This window comes from Phalacrocorax aristotelis, chromosome 1 (genome assembly GCF_949628215.1).
Source record: "Phalacrocorax aristotelis chromosome 1, bGulAri2.1, whole genome shotgun sequence".
Classification (NCBI taxonomy): Eukaryota; Metazoa; Chordata; class Aves; order Suliformes; family Phalacrocoracidae; genus Phalacrocorax; species Phalacrocorax aristotelis.
In genome coordinates this window covers 211,995,975-212,009,091 of record NC_134276.1, presented here as the reverse complement: position 1 = coordinate 212,009,091, position 13,117 = coordinate 211,995,975, and the positions used below count along the sequence as shown (strand labels likewise).

Genomic DNA, 13,117 nt, shown 5'->3' with positions numbered 1-13,117 from the left:
TCATGTTCATACAGTCCAGGAGGCCCGGCTCTATTCCTGCAAAGCTGCTTTCTAGGTAGTCAGTGCCAGGCTGTGTTTTTGCATGGAGCTACTCCATCCCAGCTGCAAGACTTGATACTTACCTTTGCTGGAAATTCACTTTTCTGTCAGCCCATTTTCCCACTTAGTGAGACCCACTGAAGGGGGAAACCTAAACCTTCAGTGAACCAACAACTTCTACCCCAGTGTTCTGCAAGTTTGTTGGAACAGTAACATCTACATATAACCAAACATACGTGTCACTAAAAACCAAACTGCTATCAGACAGGCAGGATTCTAAACATTAAAGTGCTAGAGAACAATGAGAGAAATATGTAACAGACTGACTTACATCACTTGTTAAAGAAACCTACAGAACTATACAAAATTTAGTTTAAGATACCTGAAAATATACAAGGAAGCAATCAAGTTTTCGTTTGCTGGATCCTCTGTCAAAATATTGCCCACAGGTGTCGAGAATAGTACAAACTAGTCTGATTCTGAAAAGATGCTCTGGAGGGTCCAGTGGACTAGGACTGCCATCAGGGTTCACACCAAATGATGTGAAAGAATAGAGAGTTCGAAATATTACAGCTGATTCCACCATTCGATAATTGTAAAGCTCCCCCAAAAACTTGGCACTGCTGATCCGCCGTTGGTTAAACTTTGGCTGGTTAACCTTTATCGAAACAGAACAAAAAATTCACTTTATCATATAGACAAAAGGGAATCTTCATAAAAGGTTGGTTGTTGGGTTTTTTGTTCTGGGGGTTTTGGTTTTTTTTGTTTTGTATTAAGAAAAAAAGCAGTCTACAAAAAATTATAGAATTAATTTTAATAAGATGGTTATTTATGGCTACATACATTACACAAAATCAAACATTAAAAAGTAGTTATGAAAGTTGATCAATTAGTAGTTATTATAAAGTTCAGATACATTTAGCATACACTTTATCTTAAATCTATGATGATTTTTCATTGCCCAGAGAACTCTTTGAATTATAACATCTATCAAAATACGGATGGGTCTCCAAAGTCACCTGAAGTTGCATGAATCTGACTATACTGTGAAAGAATAAATTATATGCCCTTATTACGATAAGGGGGCAAAACAACTGTCCTAGTTATCGCTGCAGTTTGTTGGGGTTTTTTTGGGAGGTGTTGGTTTTTTTAATTTAAATGAACCTACATAAAGCAGACAACCGAGATAGAAAAGTCAGTAGACAGAAATCTAGAATCCAAGGATTCCTTCCTTTAAGCAAGATGATTTTATTATTTTCATTTCAACATAAGTATATAAGCATAGCTTAAATAAGAATGTTAGGGTTTTACCTCCATTCCTAGTCGAATATCTTCTAGCACTCCATCCACAACGTGAATTCCGACATCTTCCTGGTAAAGGACCAACCCTGCTAAAAGGTTGGCTACACAGTGAATACTGTTATACTTGACATTCCAGATGTTGATCATACAGCATATAACATAGTCTTTTACTTCTGCATCCTGCCAAGGCAGCTTGCGCATCTGTCTCAGGACCTAAACCAGATTTTAAGACAAGCGTAACATTTTACAAGGCAAAATATTGAGATACTACCTGTCACCCCCTGCCTCCCATGACTGGGATGAAATCCCTGTAAGCACCTGCAAGCAACCTCATTCTCTTTTACAAGCATCCTTTAGATCTGCAGTAGCTACAGAAAACTTTATACATGTAACCCAACTGCTGTCCTCTAGCTACTAATCAAGCTGTCCAAATCTGTTCCATAATTTCCTTGCTCTTACAGTCTGTATTTAAGTCCAGTCTTTTGTCTCTTACTCTGAACCCAAGATACTTAGTGCAAAGATTCTCATTTCATTCTCTATTTCTTCAGCACTTAATGCTGTGGAGAATGGAGGTCCATGACTGGAGCTTCTATGCATTTCGATAAAAGAAGTGAATGTACCTTAACAATCAGGGATACAAAAATGATCCCTCGTCCTTGCAATTAAATAAAATGATATCCCTCCCCAAACCCTTCAAAAATTAGTACTACATCACTTCCAGGAAAATCTGTATTAAAGATTTCAAACGGATTTACCTTCTCAGTGGTGACCTTGGAGAGATCCTTGTAAAGAAGCTTACGAATATACTCCTGCAAAGGAGGACGTTTTTTCTTCACAGTTTTTTCAGCTGGAGGGGGATTACAGTAGTAATAGGCATTTTCTACCATCGTAACATAGCGTGCATCAAGATGCATTGCTTGTTTTTTTCTCATCATTTGTTCCTGGAAATAAATGCAAATGATCAGTTAAAAATGTTGACATGCTACATTCTCAAGCCAAAGGCTTTTATAGTTATGTTTGGGATAAAGGAAACACAAAAGGTACAAAAGTAAGTTAAAAGCTTGGGTAAAGAGAAGAAAGGACAAAGCATATACATGGTTCTGTGTTGCTATTTCCAAGGTCATTTTTCTTTACAATGCGTTTTTTATAATGGTTCACCTGTGGTGAAAATGGTTTCAGAGAAATATCTAAAGCTAAACTTGAAAACTAAATGTTATCGTTTAGATAAACGGTTAATGAGATTATTAACCGCTCTATTCAAAACATGATCTTATTTATCTAAAGTAGCTGAAATACTGATGTCTTGGCACAAGCGCAGTGAGTCATCAGAAGAATGGCAATCTACTTTTTACATCAGTATGCAACTCCAGAGAGTTTATACTGATGGTTTCACATGAATTTTCAGTGGTTTAGGCAATGGCATTTTCCTTATTACATGCTCCATTGTTGCTGTTTACCTAGCAGAACAGAGTGCAAGAAAAAACGGTACCTACCATAAAGTAGTATTTCAGTAAAAATCAGACAAGTCAACACTAATTTCTGTGCTTAATTGTCAGGATTGTCCTAATTTTCCTCACAGAATGCAATCTTTTCTCCATATTTCATTTTGGATATGTACTTTAATATTTACTTTGTGGACTTCAATGTCTTGTATCTAAAAAAACTGAAGTAGCAGTTCTAAGCTGCTGATTTTTACTCTTAAAGATGAGGATGAGCTTAACTCCATTATAAAATAGTTTTTATATGCATATGTGTATTTATAGGTATATATGGGTGTAATTCTATAAATTGCATTGAATTTTTAGGTACATCATATGATCCCATATACTCTAAATCATTCTAAGGAGATTCAACAAGGAAAGAAACTGCACTGGTTTAGACTTTGTTATTTAATAGAGGTCAGCCACACGGTTGTTTACAGCATCAAACAGATAAACAAAACTAACCTGTAAGTACTGGTATATCGCCACACACAAAAGTTAGCATATACATTCATGCAGTTCAGTAAGCTAATGATCAGTGATGAAGCAGCACAGTATTTCAGGCTGGTAGACTTTCCACTAAACTTGAATGATTTAAAGTTTCTTTTACAGGGCAGTGGTTCAGTTCAACTGAAGAGTAAGTACTCAAACAGCTCCTTAACTTTGAGTTTCAGCTTCTAATCCAATGAGGAAGAGTTATTTTGTTTAACACAGTAACCCAACAAATAACATAACTTTCCCCCTACACTGCGTGCCTCCATTGCCAGGAAGATCTCAATCTGACACAAGCCCTAAGGCATTTCATTTTTAACCTTTTCCATGACACAACTGGCCTCCCCTTTGATTCCCTGACACTGCTCCTTCCCAAATGGGAAGTTTCCGTCTAGTAGTAGTATAAAGTGTACCTACAGGTGCTTAACAGATGCACAGCACTTTTAACAATTGAGTTCATAAAAGAATTTATGTGGGGAAAACCCACTCACAGTAGAAAGTTCCAAAATCTTAGTGTCATATACGTTAATGCTAGCTTTGTAAATGTTTTGCCTTTTCTAGATGCATCAGGAGAAAATACATCTTTGCTGCCTTAATGGCATTTATCATGTTTTACTATAATCTGAAAAATGAAGTGGGGCAAAGCATAACAGAGAAAATGGCAGAAGAGCCTGCAAATAAAATTTAAAAAATCCTAAACATACATAATTTGTACATTTTCCTGCGATAAAAAGTTGCACATTATACTGTAAATAATAGGTTATAATTAAAATGTTCCTTCCCAGAAGAGACAATATCCACTATCCCAAGTCTCAAAATCACTGCAATTTATCATTTTTTTGAGCAATCCCAAGTATGTATTCTAACTCTAAGTGGATGGTACTAGTCATAATGTCTATTAAAAGTCATCACCATTTAACCAACTGTGTATGTTTCAATCCTTTTTCATTGAAGACACCAAGTCAGATGGACAAGCAGGAAAGAGAAACCATAACAATCCACTGTCTACAGTAACAAAAACCTTGACACATTTCAGAAGAAAAAAAGCAAGACCTGCACTCTAAAGCACTTTAAGCTAATTACCTACTTTGGGTCTTCATTTTACCAGGCTAAAATGAAGAACTACAAAGGTAAAGCATTATATATGAAGATTAGGTTTCTGGTTTTCCTTGATAAAAAGAGATCACAAACAACATCAAAATGTCCAAGTTAAAACAGTAAAAGGGTTTGGGTTTTTTTCTTGGTGAGTAACAAAACCTCTCTGCACGTAGCATATATTGCAGATGCATTTCAAAAGAAAATCTGGTGAGAATTAGGAGGTGCTCTTCTGGTTCGTACCCTTGCTCCTGCCCCCCCCCCCCCCCCCCGTAACACCAATTTGCACTGCAAGAACTACAATTTTTGCAAAGCTGGGTGTGGGGGGTGGGAGAGGGAGAGATCACCAAGTAAAACCCAAGCAGCAGGAAAAGCCCAATTCAGAAAAGCATTTCAGCATGACTGACATTTCAATTATCACGTAATAAGACACTGAAACTCTTCAGCTCCTCCTTCCCTTTACTGCCGACATGGAACAAGTAGCAGGGCACAGCAAACAGTTCAAAATAAAAATTTTAGATTTCTTGGAAGCACACCATTGTTATAATGAAATAACAGTCTCACTCTAACTACATGTAATTTGTCACGGCCGGTCTGTACAAACAATGCTCTCCCACAGTTTCAACTCCATCTATAAAAGGAGTCACCATGTAGCTTAAGTTCTGTATGTTTATAGATAAAAGTGATCTTGCTCTAAAGCTTAAAAAGACAATTTGACACAGTTGTCTGAATTAAAGGATTAAAAATGCATCAGAAGGCTTAATACTAAAACTTCAATTATTCTTTTAACAAGACTACAACAGCATAACACAAGAATTCGACATTTTAACATGATTACATTACAGAAACATAGATCAAGATAACGCTGATTTTCCTTCCAAAGCACCAATTTAAATAATCCAATTCAGATAATCCATTTATCAACAGACCAATCCTAAAGCCAAGTTAGTTTTACATTAATATTCTAAATTACATAAAGGACACTGAATTTGAAAGACTTGCCAAGAAGAATGATTAACAGAAATAAACATAAAAGAAGAATCTTTCAATAATTGATTATAGTAGTTCTACAAAACCAGAATGTGATCATTAAACGCATCTCTAAAATAAGTCACTTAGTGCTGCTAAGTTTGTGGCACTATTCTAGAACGCTTTACTTCTTCATAATTAATTTTCCCTTCATTACTTTTAAAATCCATTCTTAACTATGACTTTCTTCCACACAAGGACAAAGCAATATTGTCTTTAATAGGAGGCATACGGCCTGTTTGGCAGGTTGTTACATAATATATCATCAGCAGTAAAGATTAAGACCAATAATTATCTGGAAGATCAACAGGCCTCAATTCTACCCATAAGAATCATTGATAAGATCAGCTTTACATCTACTTAGATTTTTACCACAAGAACCTAATTAGCTTGCTTTGGGAGTAATCTTTTCTACAGTTAACACTAACTGGTACCATAAGACTATGATCCAATTTGTATAATACTATTTAAGTAAAAATTAATCTCTATAGTTTCTACAGGGCAACATTAGAAGATGCAGCTATTAAGATGGTTGTAGAATATAAATCTATTTGGCCTATTTTACATCTTAATTAATAGATATTCCAAACTTATTTGCCATCTCTATCTTCTCCTGGTTCCTCAATGAATACGAAAAAGCTACTTATCCAAAACCTTGTGAGGCTTTGAGCCTCAGTTATTGGAACAGTGTTTGTGATTTGTCTTACACTTTGCTGTTAAGCCACGTTTAGCATTGATCCAGCAGATTTCAGCAATACAGCCAACAATCTGCATTACTGTAACACTTAAGACTAAAAGCAGTCATGAGACTAAAAGCAGCTCAGGTAAAGGCGTTTAATTTTTCCTGACTTCTAAAATTTTTTATTAACTACAAAAAATAGTAGCAATGAGTAAAGTGTCTTTTAAAGATAATGGAACAGTGTTTTCAGGAGAAAAATACTTGACTATGGAAGGGTATATATTTAACAACAGAACACATCACCTGGCAAGCCTTTAGAAAAGTGAGAGATTCAAACCTTTCAAGATACAAAGTATACTGCAACAAAAAGCGTGAGCCAAGAACTTGCAGTTAATTTGTCCATCTCTTTCCTCTTGTGACTACACCACCACAACAAATGCTATGACATTCAATGAGGTTCAGAAAGAAACAGCATTTTGTGGAAGAGAAATTGTACAATATACCCAAGTATGAAACAACTGCATCTCCATTATCTCTGCAGCATGAGAAGGGAGTCTACAGGTTCAAGAGAAAGACTGTCAAGTGTAAGTCTCTGCTTTGATAAGAAAGGAGACAAATACAGCAGAGTGATATTTCACAGCTTCAGAGCTGTATCTCTAGGAGGAGACTCCAAACACTTAAACCACTCCCTTCCAGAAGGGAGCTTCACCCCCAAATGCAGAGACTGCTCCCTTTACTGCAGACACATGTGTCTATACTCTTCTGCAGTGCACGGATTTGAAGGAGCATGAAAACACCTAGTCAAACTTCTAATACAACAATGTGGTCTATTAGCTGGTCTGTACCTGCTTAAGCTGCTTTTAATTTAATGCAATTTCCTATTGCTAGTATCCATCTTTGCAGGACTTCCTCAACCATGTTTGACTCAGTCTCTTGCCCTGGACAGAGTTTTAGGATTGTCTCCCAAGCCAGCAAATACATTATTCAGGGCTCAAATTCATACACTAGAAAAGACCCAAAACTAACGCTTGTTATTTTTAAATCTTTGCCAGTACTTATCTACAACTACTGATACCACTTCTCTTACCTTAATTACCAATCTCTACTTCCAAAAGCCCTTCCTCTAGTGTCTTCATAAACTTTTTCTTCAAATTTAGAACACCAGATTGTTACACAGGGTGCAGAAACTACCTCTCTCACAGTTGTCTTGACCTCCAGTTGGAATATCTTGCCATATCTGCTTCTATTCACTATCATTTTCCCCTTCAAATAGTATCTCAGGCATGTTCAGGTATAGCTACTATATTTCTTTCATCCTCATCCCTCTGTTTTTGCCCTTCCTCTGAATTATTTGTAGTTCAAAAGCAATAGCTCTTCCCTTCAGAAATTTAATTCTTTAATTACATTTAAGTCATAAACAGATTTATAGGTCAACTAGAGTCATCCAGAATACTTTCAGAAAGTATTCTCACAGAAGGTACAATCTCAGAGCTGAGACAACACCAGACAGGCTATAAATAACAAGATGACATAAGTCCATAGGACTACAAAGTGCCAAAACAGCCTAGGACTTGAACATATGTAGCAGCAGTCCATCTCAACCCCACCCCACAACGAGGAGGCAAGATTTCAGGAAAATGGATTCGTTCTCTTCCCATACTCATCTGTTTTTATTAAAGAATCAAGAACATTATCCTCCCTGAGCATTCAGGATAAATGAAAGTTTTCACTTACTAGTGCTCAAACATTGTTACTCATAATTAAGATATTAGTCACAATCGTTGTTATGATCAGACCGCATCAAAGGCAGAAAATAAAAGTAGTAATTGGTTTAATTCAGTACATGACACTCTCCCGCACAAGACAATAAGTTTTCTCTTACCAAAAGGACACTGGTTCTTAAGTGAGATTCCGGTGATCGAAAGAGGAATCTTCCACAGGTTTCCAGCAGAGTACATGCCATTTCAATATGGTGATGAGAGAAGTCTGACAGAAGCATCTGATATATATTTATATAAAACACAGCATGTTAAGCATCATTTTCAACTGCAGAAAACAGTAAGGTATACCTGCTAGACCTTACACTATTTTGGTGTTCCATATTCTTTAATTTAAAAAAGCAAATTAGTTTCACTTATCAAATGTTAACAAAATCCAAAATATTAATCTCATTTAAACAGTATTCTAAGAACAGTCCAGACCCCAAATTTAGGCTCTAGAAACCTAAAACAAGGATGCTTCTTCAGCCTTGCCTAAGACGACTACGATATTAAAACAAACACTATAACCTCTCCCATACCGCTTCCAACTCGGTTATATCTGCTTTAAAATTCCTGCTGCTAGACTGGAAAACCACTGAAGAATCTTGCACAGAGACACAAAATCCTCAAAGCGCACCAAATTTAATTTTATTGTATTAAGTGAAGCAACAACTAAAAATTATTGGAGCTTTATATTTTACAATATCTTATAGATGAGAGGGGAAATATGATGAGTTAATATAATTTTTTAAGAACTCAGCTTCGTACTTAATGAGTCAATGAATAGAAACTATTCCCAGAGGAATGGATCTTAACCCATGTGAGTCTTCAACCACCTTTTAGAGAATGCACTTCTATTTTTAAAATCCATTTTTAATTTGGGACCTGACATCAAAGGTAAATTTGAATGTTTATCAGCATGCAAACTGAGATGATATGGCCAGAGATTAATGCTTCCCAAAGGTTTATTTTGTTCCTCAATAAACAAAAGCACCTGCTAAGTTGGCATATAAGCCTCTCCTTGCATCACTGAAAAGTTTTCTGCCTCTAACCTCTCTTCCTTACCATTATTTTCTATGTTGATTTCAATTAAAGGTTTTACAGAATGGGAAGAAAAGCTCACTTCCAGTTTTGTAAGATATCGCAGATGAATAAGTAGCAATGTCTACCATCGCTTTACCAAGAAAATTATTAGCAATTTAGTTACACCCATAGGAGGAAGGAGAACAGCTACAAAAGACTCCTCATACACACTAGCAACAGACATATCCAATGAGTTAATGGTTAACATCAGCAGTAGACGTATGAAGGGGGGGTACATCAGCAGCACCCACAGTAGTACAAGATTATCACACACTAACCTTTAGACAGTGCAGAGTATCATTTTTGGAGAACATCTTAAACTTGGTAAGCTCACCGATAAATCTCACAGTTTTATTCTTTGTTTCAATGTTGATCTGGTCCTTTTTTCTTACCTTAAAAAAAAAAAAGCATTTGATTTTAGACCCTCAAAAATACCTCCCTCTTATAAATTACTTTGACCCAAATGTATTTAATAAGTTTGGGAATTCAGTTTGATATTTGTTTGGTTCCTTATGCTCTACCTTTACTTATCACTGGGTTTCCTAAAACTCTCTCTACAGCCTTCTTCAGAAGCTTTTGAATTTCTTCCCCAACCTTCCTGCCTCCCCCAAAAAAACCTAAGTCCTCTAATATACCTACAGTTACACACATCAACCTGGCCACCCCCACTTTGTCACAGTGAAGCAGTGGTTAAGTACCATAGATTCTACATTTTTATTATCAGTAAGTAGTCTCTATATGACTAGGACCACTGGTATAGTCCCTAAGGAAATACTAAACATTGACAGCTTTTTCCCATCAGGTTTAATAACGTGCAGACTTTTTTCTTCCTTTTTTTCTTTTAAAATCACTGACATCCAGCATAATTTCACTAATGAAGCACAAATTTATCTCTATTTCTAAACACAATCATGTTCAGCAAAATAGAAAATTGTATTTCTCCACAGAGAAGTAACTTTTTCTGACAACAGTTAACTTGGCACATAGTTAAGACTTAAGTCTGAGTAATTCAAACACGTGTTTAGCGCCAATATTAGGAATTTTAGAATTTAGAAATTTAGAATTAAATTCAGAAATTTAGAATATTAGAAATTAGAAATTTTGAAGCCTGTACCATAAAATTCACAAAACAGTGAAGGAGTCATCACTGTGCACCATAACCAATTCTAGCACAAAACTTAGAACAAAGCAAAACAAACAACATTGAAAAATACGTCTGTGAGGCATCGAAAATTTTGGTTGATGAAAACTGTAAAAACATTTTTTAGAATTAAGCATTACATGACAATAGTAACCACTACCTTACAATAGTAAACTTGTAGTGGGGATCTTTGTTAGAATAGGTCAGTTCTCATTTTAAATGTAAGTTATTAATTAACAGAAAACTCTTAACACAGTTGGAGCACAGTTTCTAGTTTTTGCAACTTTCATTTTAACTCTTATATAGGTCGTTTTAATCTGTTTAACACCTGAAATTAAGGAAGACACTACAAACAACACAATTTGTCATATATGTCCATATATATCTGCAAAAAAATTTTCAACATACAAATCTAGTTTTCTATAACAAATCTGCTTGATGACAGAAAAATATTTTAAGTAGAGTCACTAAATTTTAGAATTAGCATCTACATAATATCAATTGTTATTTTTTCCCCAAAAGATGACAATTATCAGACTGGTTAATTGGAGCGCAAAAAACTGAACCAGCAAAACGTACATGAAATCTGAAATCCCCTTTCAGCATAGAACAAAGATCCTCTGCTACATCAGACATACAGGGATGCAACGTGGCAACCAGCCTTGCGTAAAATGGTAGCAAATCCAACCTGCAAACAAAGGACACGATCAAATAGACAACTCATTTATGTTATAGACAAGAATGTATTTATGTCTAACAAGTACGGCTACCATTTTGCTTGTGAAAAGAACAAATGTGCATATACTGACAGAACTACGTACATGCAATCTTACAGCTTACACTAGGTTGCAATGCCATTTAGAAATAACAATACAAAAAGGTGTACTACCACACCCTATGGGAATCCTTCGCATTTAATTTCCTTTCAGAACTACTGCCTTAGGTTAAATGCCAAACGCCATCTTAACTATGGAATTGTATCTTTAAGAAATTACCAAATATACACAAAATTCAGATCCCACTCAATATGCAAAATGAAATATTCTAATAGACAACTCCATTTGTTATTGCAGTTGGTTTTTTTTTAAAGAGTAGCAGCAGACATAAAAAGAAAGGTAAGAGCATCTTTATTTTTACGGCAGTGGAGTTCTAAATAAATGTAGTAGTGTTATTACATAAAACAAAGCTCAGCAGATGTGATGTGGCAACCCTTTCCCCCAGAACTCAGCTAGTATTCCCACAAATGGTAATATTTAAAAATTTCTACAGAACTTCCTTTCTTTTCTTTTCTCCTGCCTTGATTACATGCCTTCATACCCATTTCATAGTATCCCATGTTTTCCTTAGGGAGTTTTGGAGGGCAATTTGTGTTTTCCTTCATTTGTACTTTGTTTCTTGCCATTAAAGACTATCTGGTTGTAAAAATGAGATAAATGCCCTTAAACCTGGTTTGTGGCATCATGTAACAGGACAGAGACTATAACACAGCTGCTTTGCATAAATGGGCATGTATCACTTAAATGCAGAGAAACCAACAGCATTCTAAGGCCTCATAATATCATTTAACAAGCTGAAGAAAAGGATTTGTTTTATTTTCAGAATGTAAGTTAATGCTGTAAACAGATGAACTGTAGAACAAGCCTACTGTTTAAGTGAAGAGAAACATCTTAAATTTGTATGCTTCTAGTGAGAAATTGCCTGTAAGGGAAAAACAGATCTTGAGTTTATACCCTGAGAAAGATTAAGGTTTTCCCTACTGCTAGGGAAAAAAAAAAAAAAAAAAAAAAGAGAAGGAAAAAAAAAGATGCTGCTGAAAAAACCTAAAAGCACAGTCAAGACACAGAGCTTGCCTTGGGCAAAGTAAAACTGGAAGACTATCAAGACAAAAACCCCCAAACCAGGCATACATGACTGCCTCCCCTCTCCTTTTTACTGCTATGTCACTAGAGCACATTTCCAAGATCTTTAATATCCACTCACAGAAAGAGAGGGATAATTATGCATTTAAATTGTAGCTTAGAAGCATGAGAATATACTACCTGAAAGACCCATAGCTAAGCAGCCTCGTGATAATACATAAAACTCCTGGTGAAACATTGCAGGTATCCCAGTTACCTATTTAACAGATTTTATTCTCTCTTGTTAATCAATAACCGAAGCAGTGTTTACATTTTTCAAGCTTGTTGGAACACACAGTCAAGGATGACTAGCCACAGCAAATTACTGTGATGTTATTAAGCATTTAGCCATTAACTCTCAGAGAAGAAGTCTCATTACTGCACACACAAATGCACAAGCTAAACTAAAAAAGGACTTTAGCTGAATTGCTTTAACTGAGGGATTTCTGTATGGCATCTCTTTTAAGACAAATAGCAGGAAGTTTTATTCTGGTCTGAACAAGTACCTGCCTACTGAGAGCTAATAATTTCATCTCTGTAAACTGAACATACCTGGGGGAAAATTCAAGTCTTAGAGGACATTGTTGTTATTCCCTCACAAAACACAAAAGGTTTCTTCATGGAGAAGAATACTAGGACTGGGTATTTCTAAATAGGTGAAATATAATAAGCAAAAGCCTAGGGTCAATTACTGTGAAACTGGCAGCCAGAGATTAAATTCGTTCCCTCTCTCACAGGGGAGACAAAAATTCATGATCAGAAGTGGAGAGATTGCAGTACCAGTGGCACCATCTACTGGTACCTGCATTAAGGCTAATCTGACTACTTATTTTTGTTTTCTCCAAAAGCATTTCTTTTTCTTGAGAAGGGGATAGAAATTAAGTAAAAAACAAAAACAAAACACAACCCACACTATTGCTTTCTCTTCCTGCTCTTTCTACATTATGAAGCAAGATCTAGCATCAGGAATGAGTCAGTTACTCTCTGGGGCCTATGTCAAGCACCCCAAATATAAACTGTCATAGTAAAAACCCACTACTTCTGACCACTGTCATTCTCACCACATACCTTGGGTTGAAATCTAGTCAACTCTGGACCTCTGGATCACACAGACTGCA

The 13,117-nt window shown here is 35.9% G+C and overlaps 1 protein-coding gene across 4 annotated transcripts in view; it reads right to left on the bottom strand.

Annotated features, from left to right (window-relative positions):
* The window catches only part of UPF2 (UPF2 regulator of nonsense mediated mRNA decay), a 72,558-nt gene that overhangs the window by 31,107 nt on the left and 28,334 nt on the right, over positions 1–13,117 (bottom strand). For all 4 annotated transcript variants that reach the window (XM_075081606.1, XM_075081605.1, XM_075081607.1 and 1 more), the window contains exons 9-14: positions 10,681–10,789; positions 9,239–9,352; positions 8,000–8,116; positions 2,097–2,282; positions 1,351–1,554; positions 422–697 (exon numbers count right to left, since the gene is read on the bottom strand). In XM_075081606.1, coding sequence (XP_074937707.1) covers positions 422–697; positions 1,351–1,554; positions 2,097–2,282; positions 8,000–8,116; positions 9,239–9,352; positions 10,681–10,789 — 1,006 coding nt within the window. The remainder of the gene's footprint in view (positions 1–421; positions 698–1,350; positions 1,555–2,096; positions 2,283–7,999; positions 8,117–9,238; positions 9,353–10,680; positions 10,790–13,117) is intronic.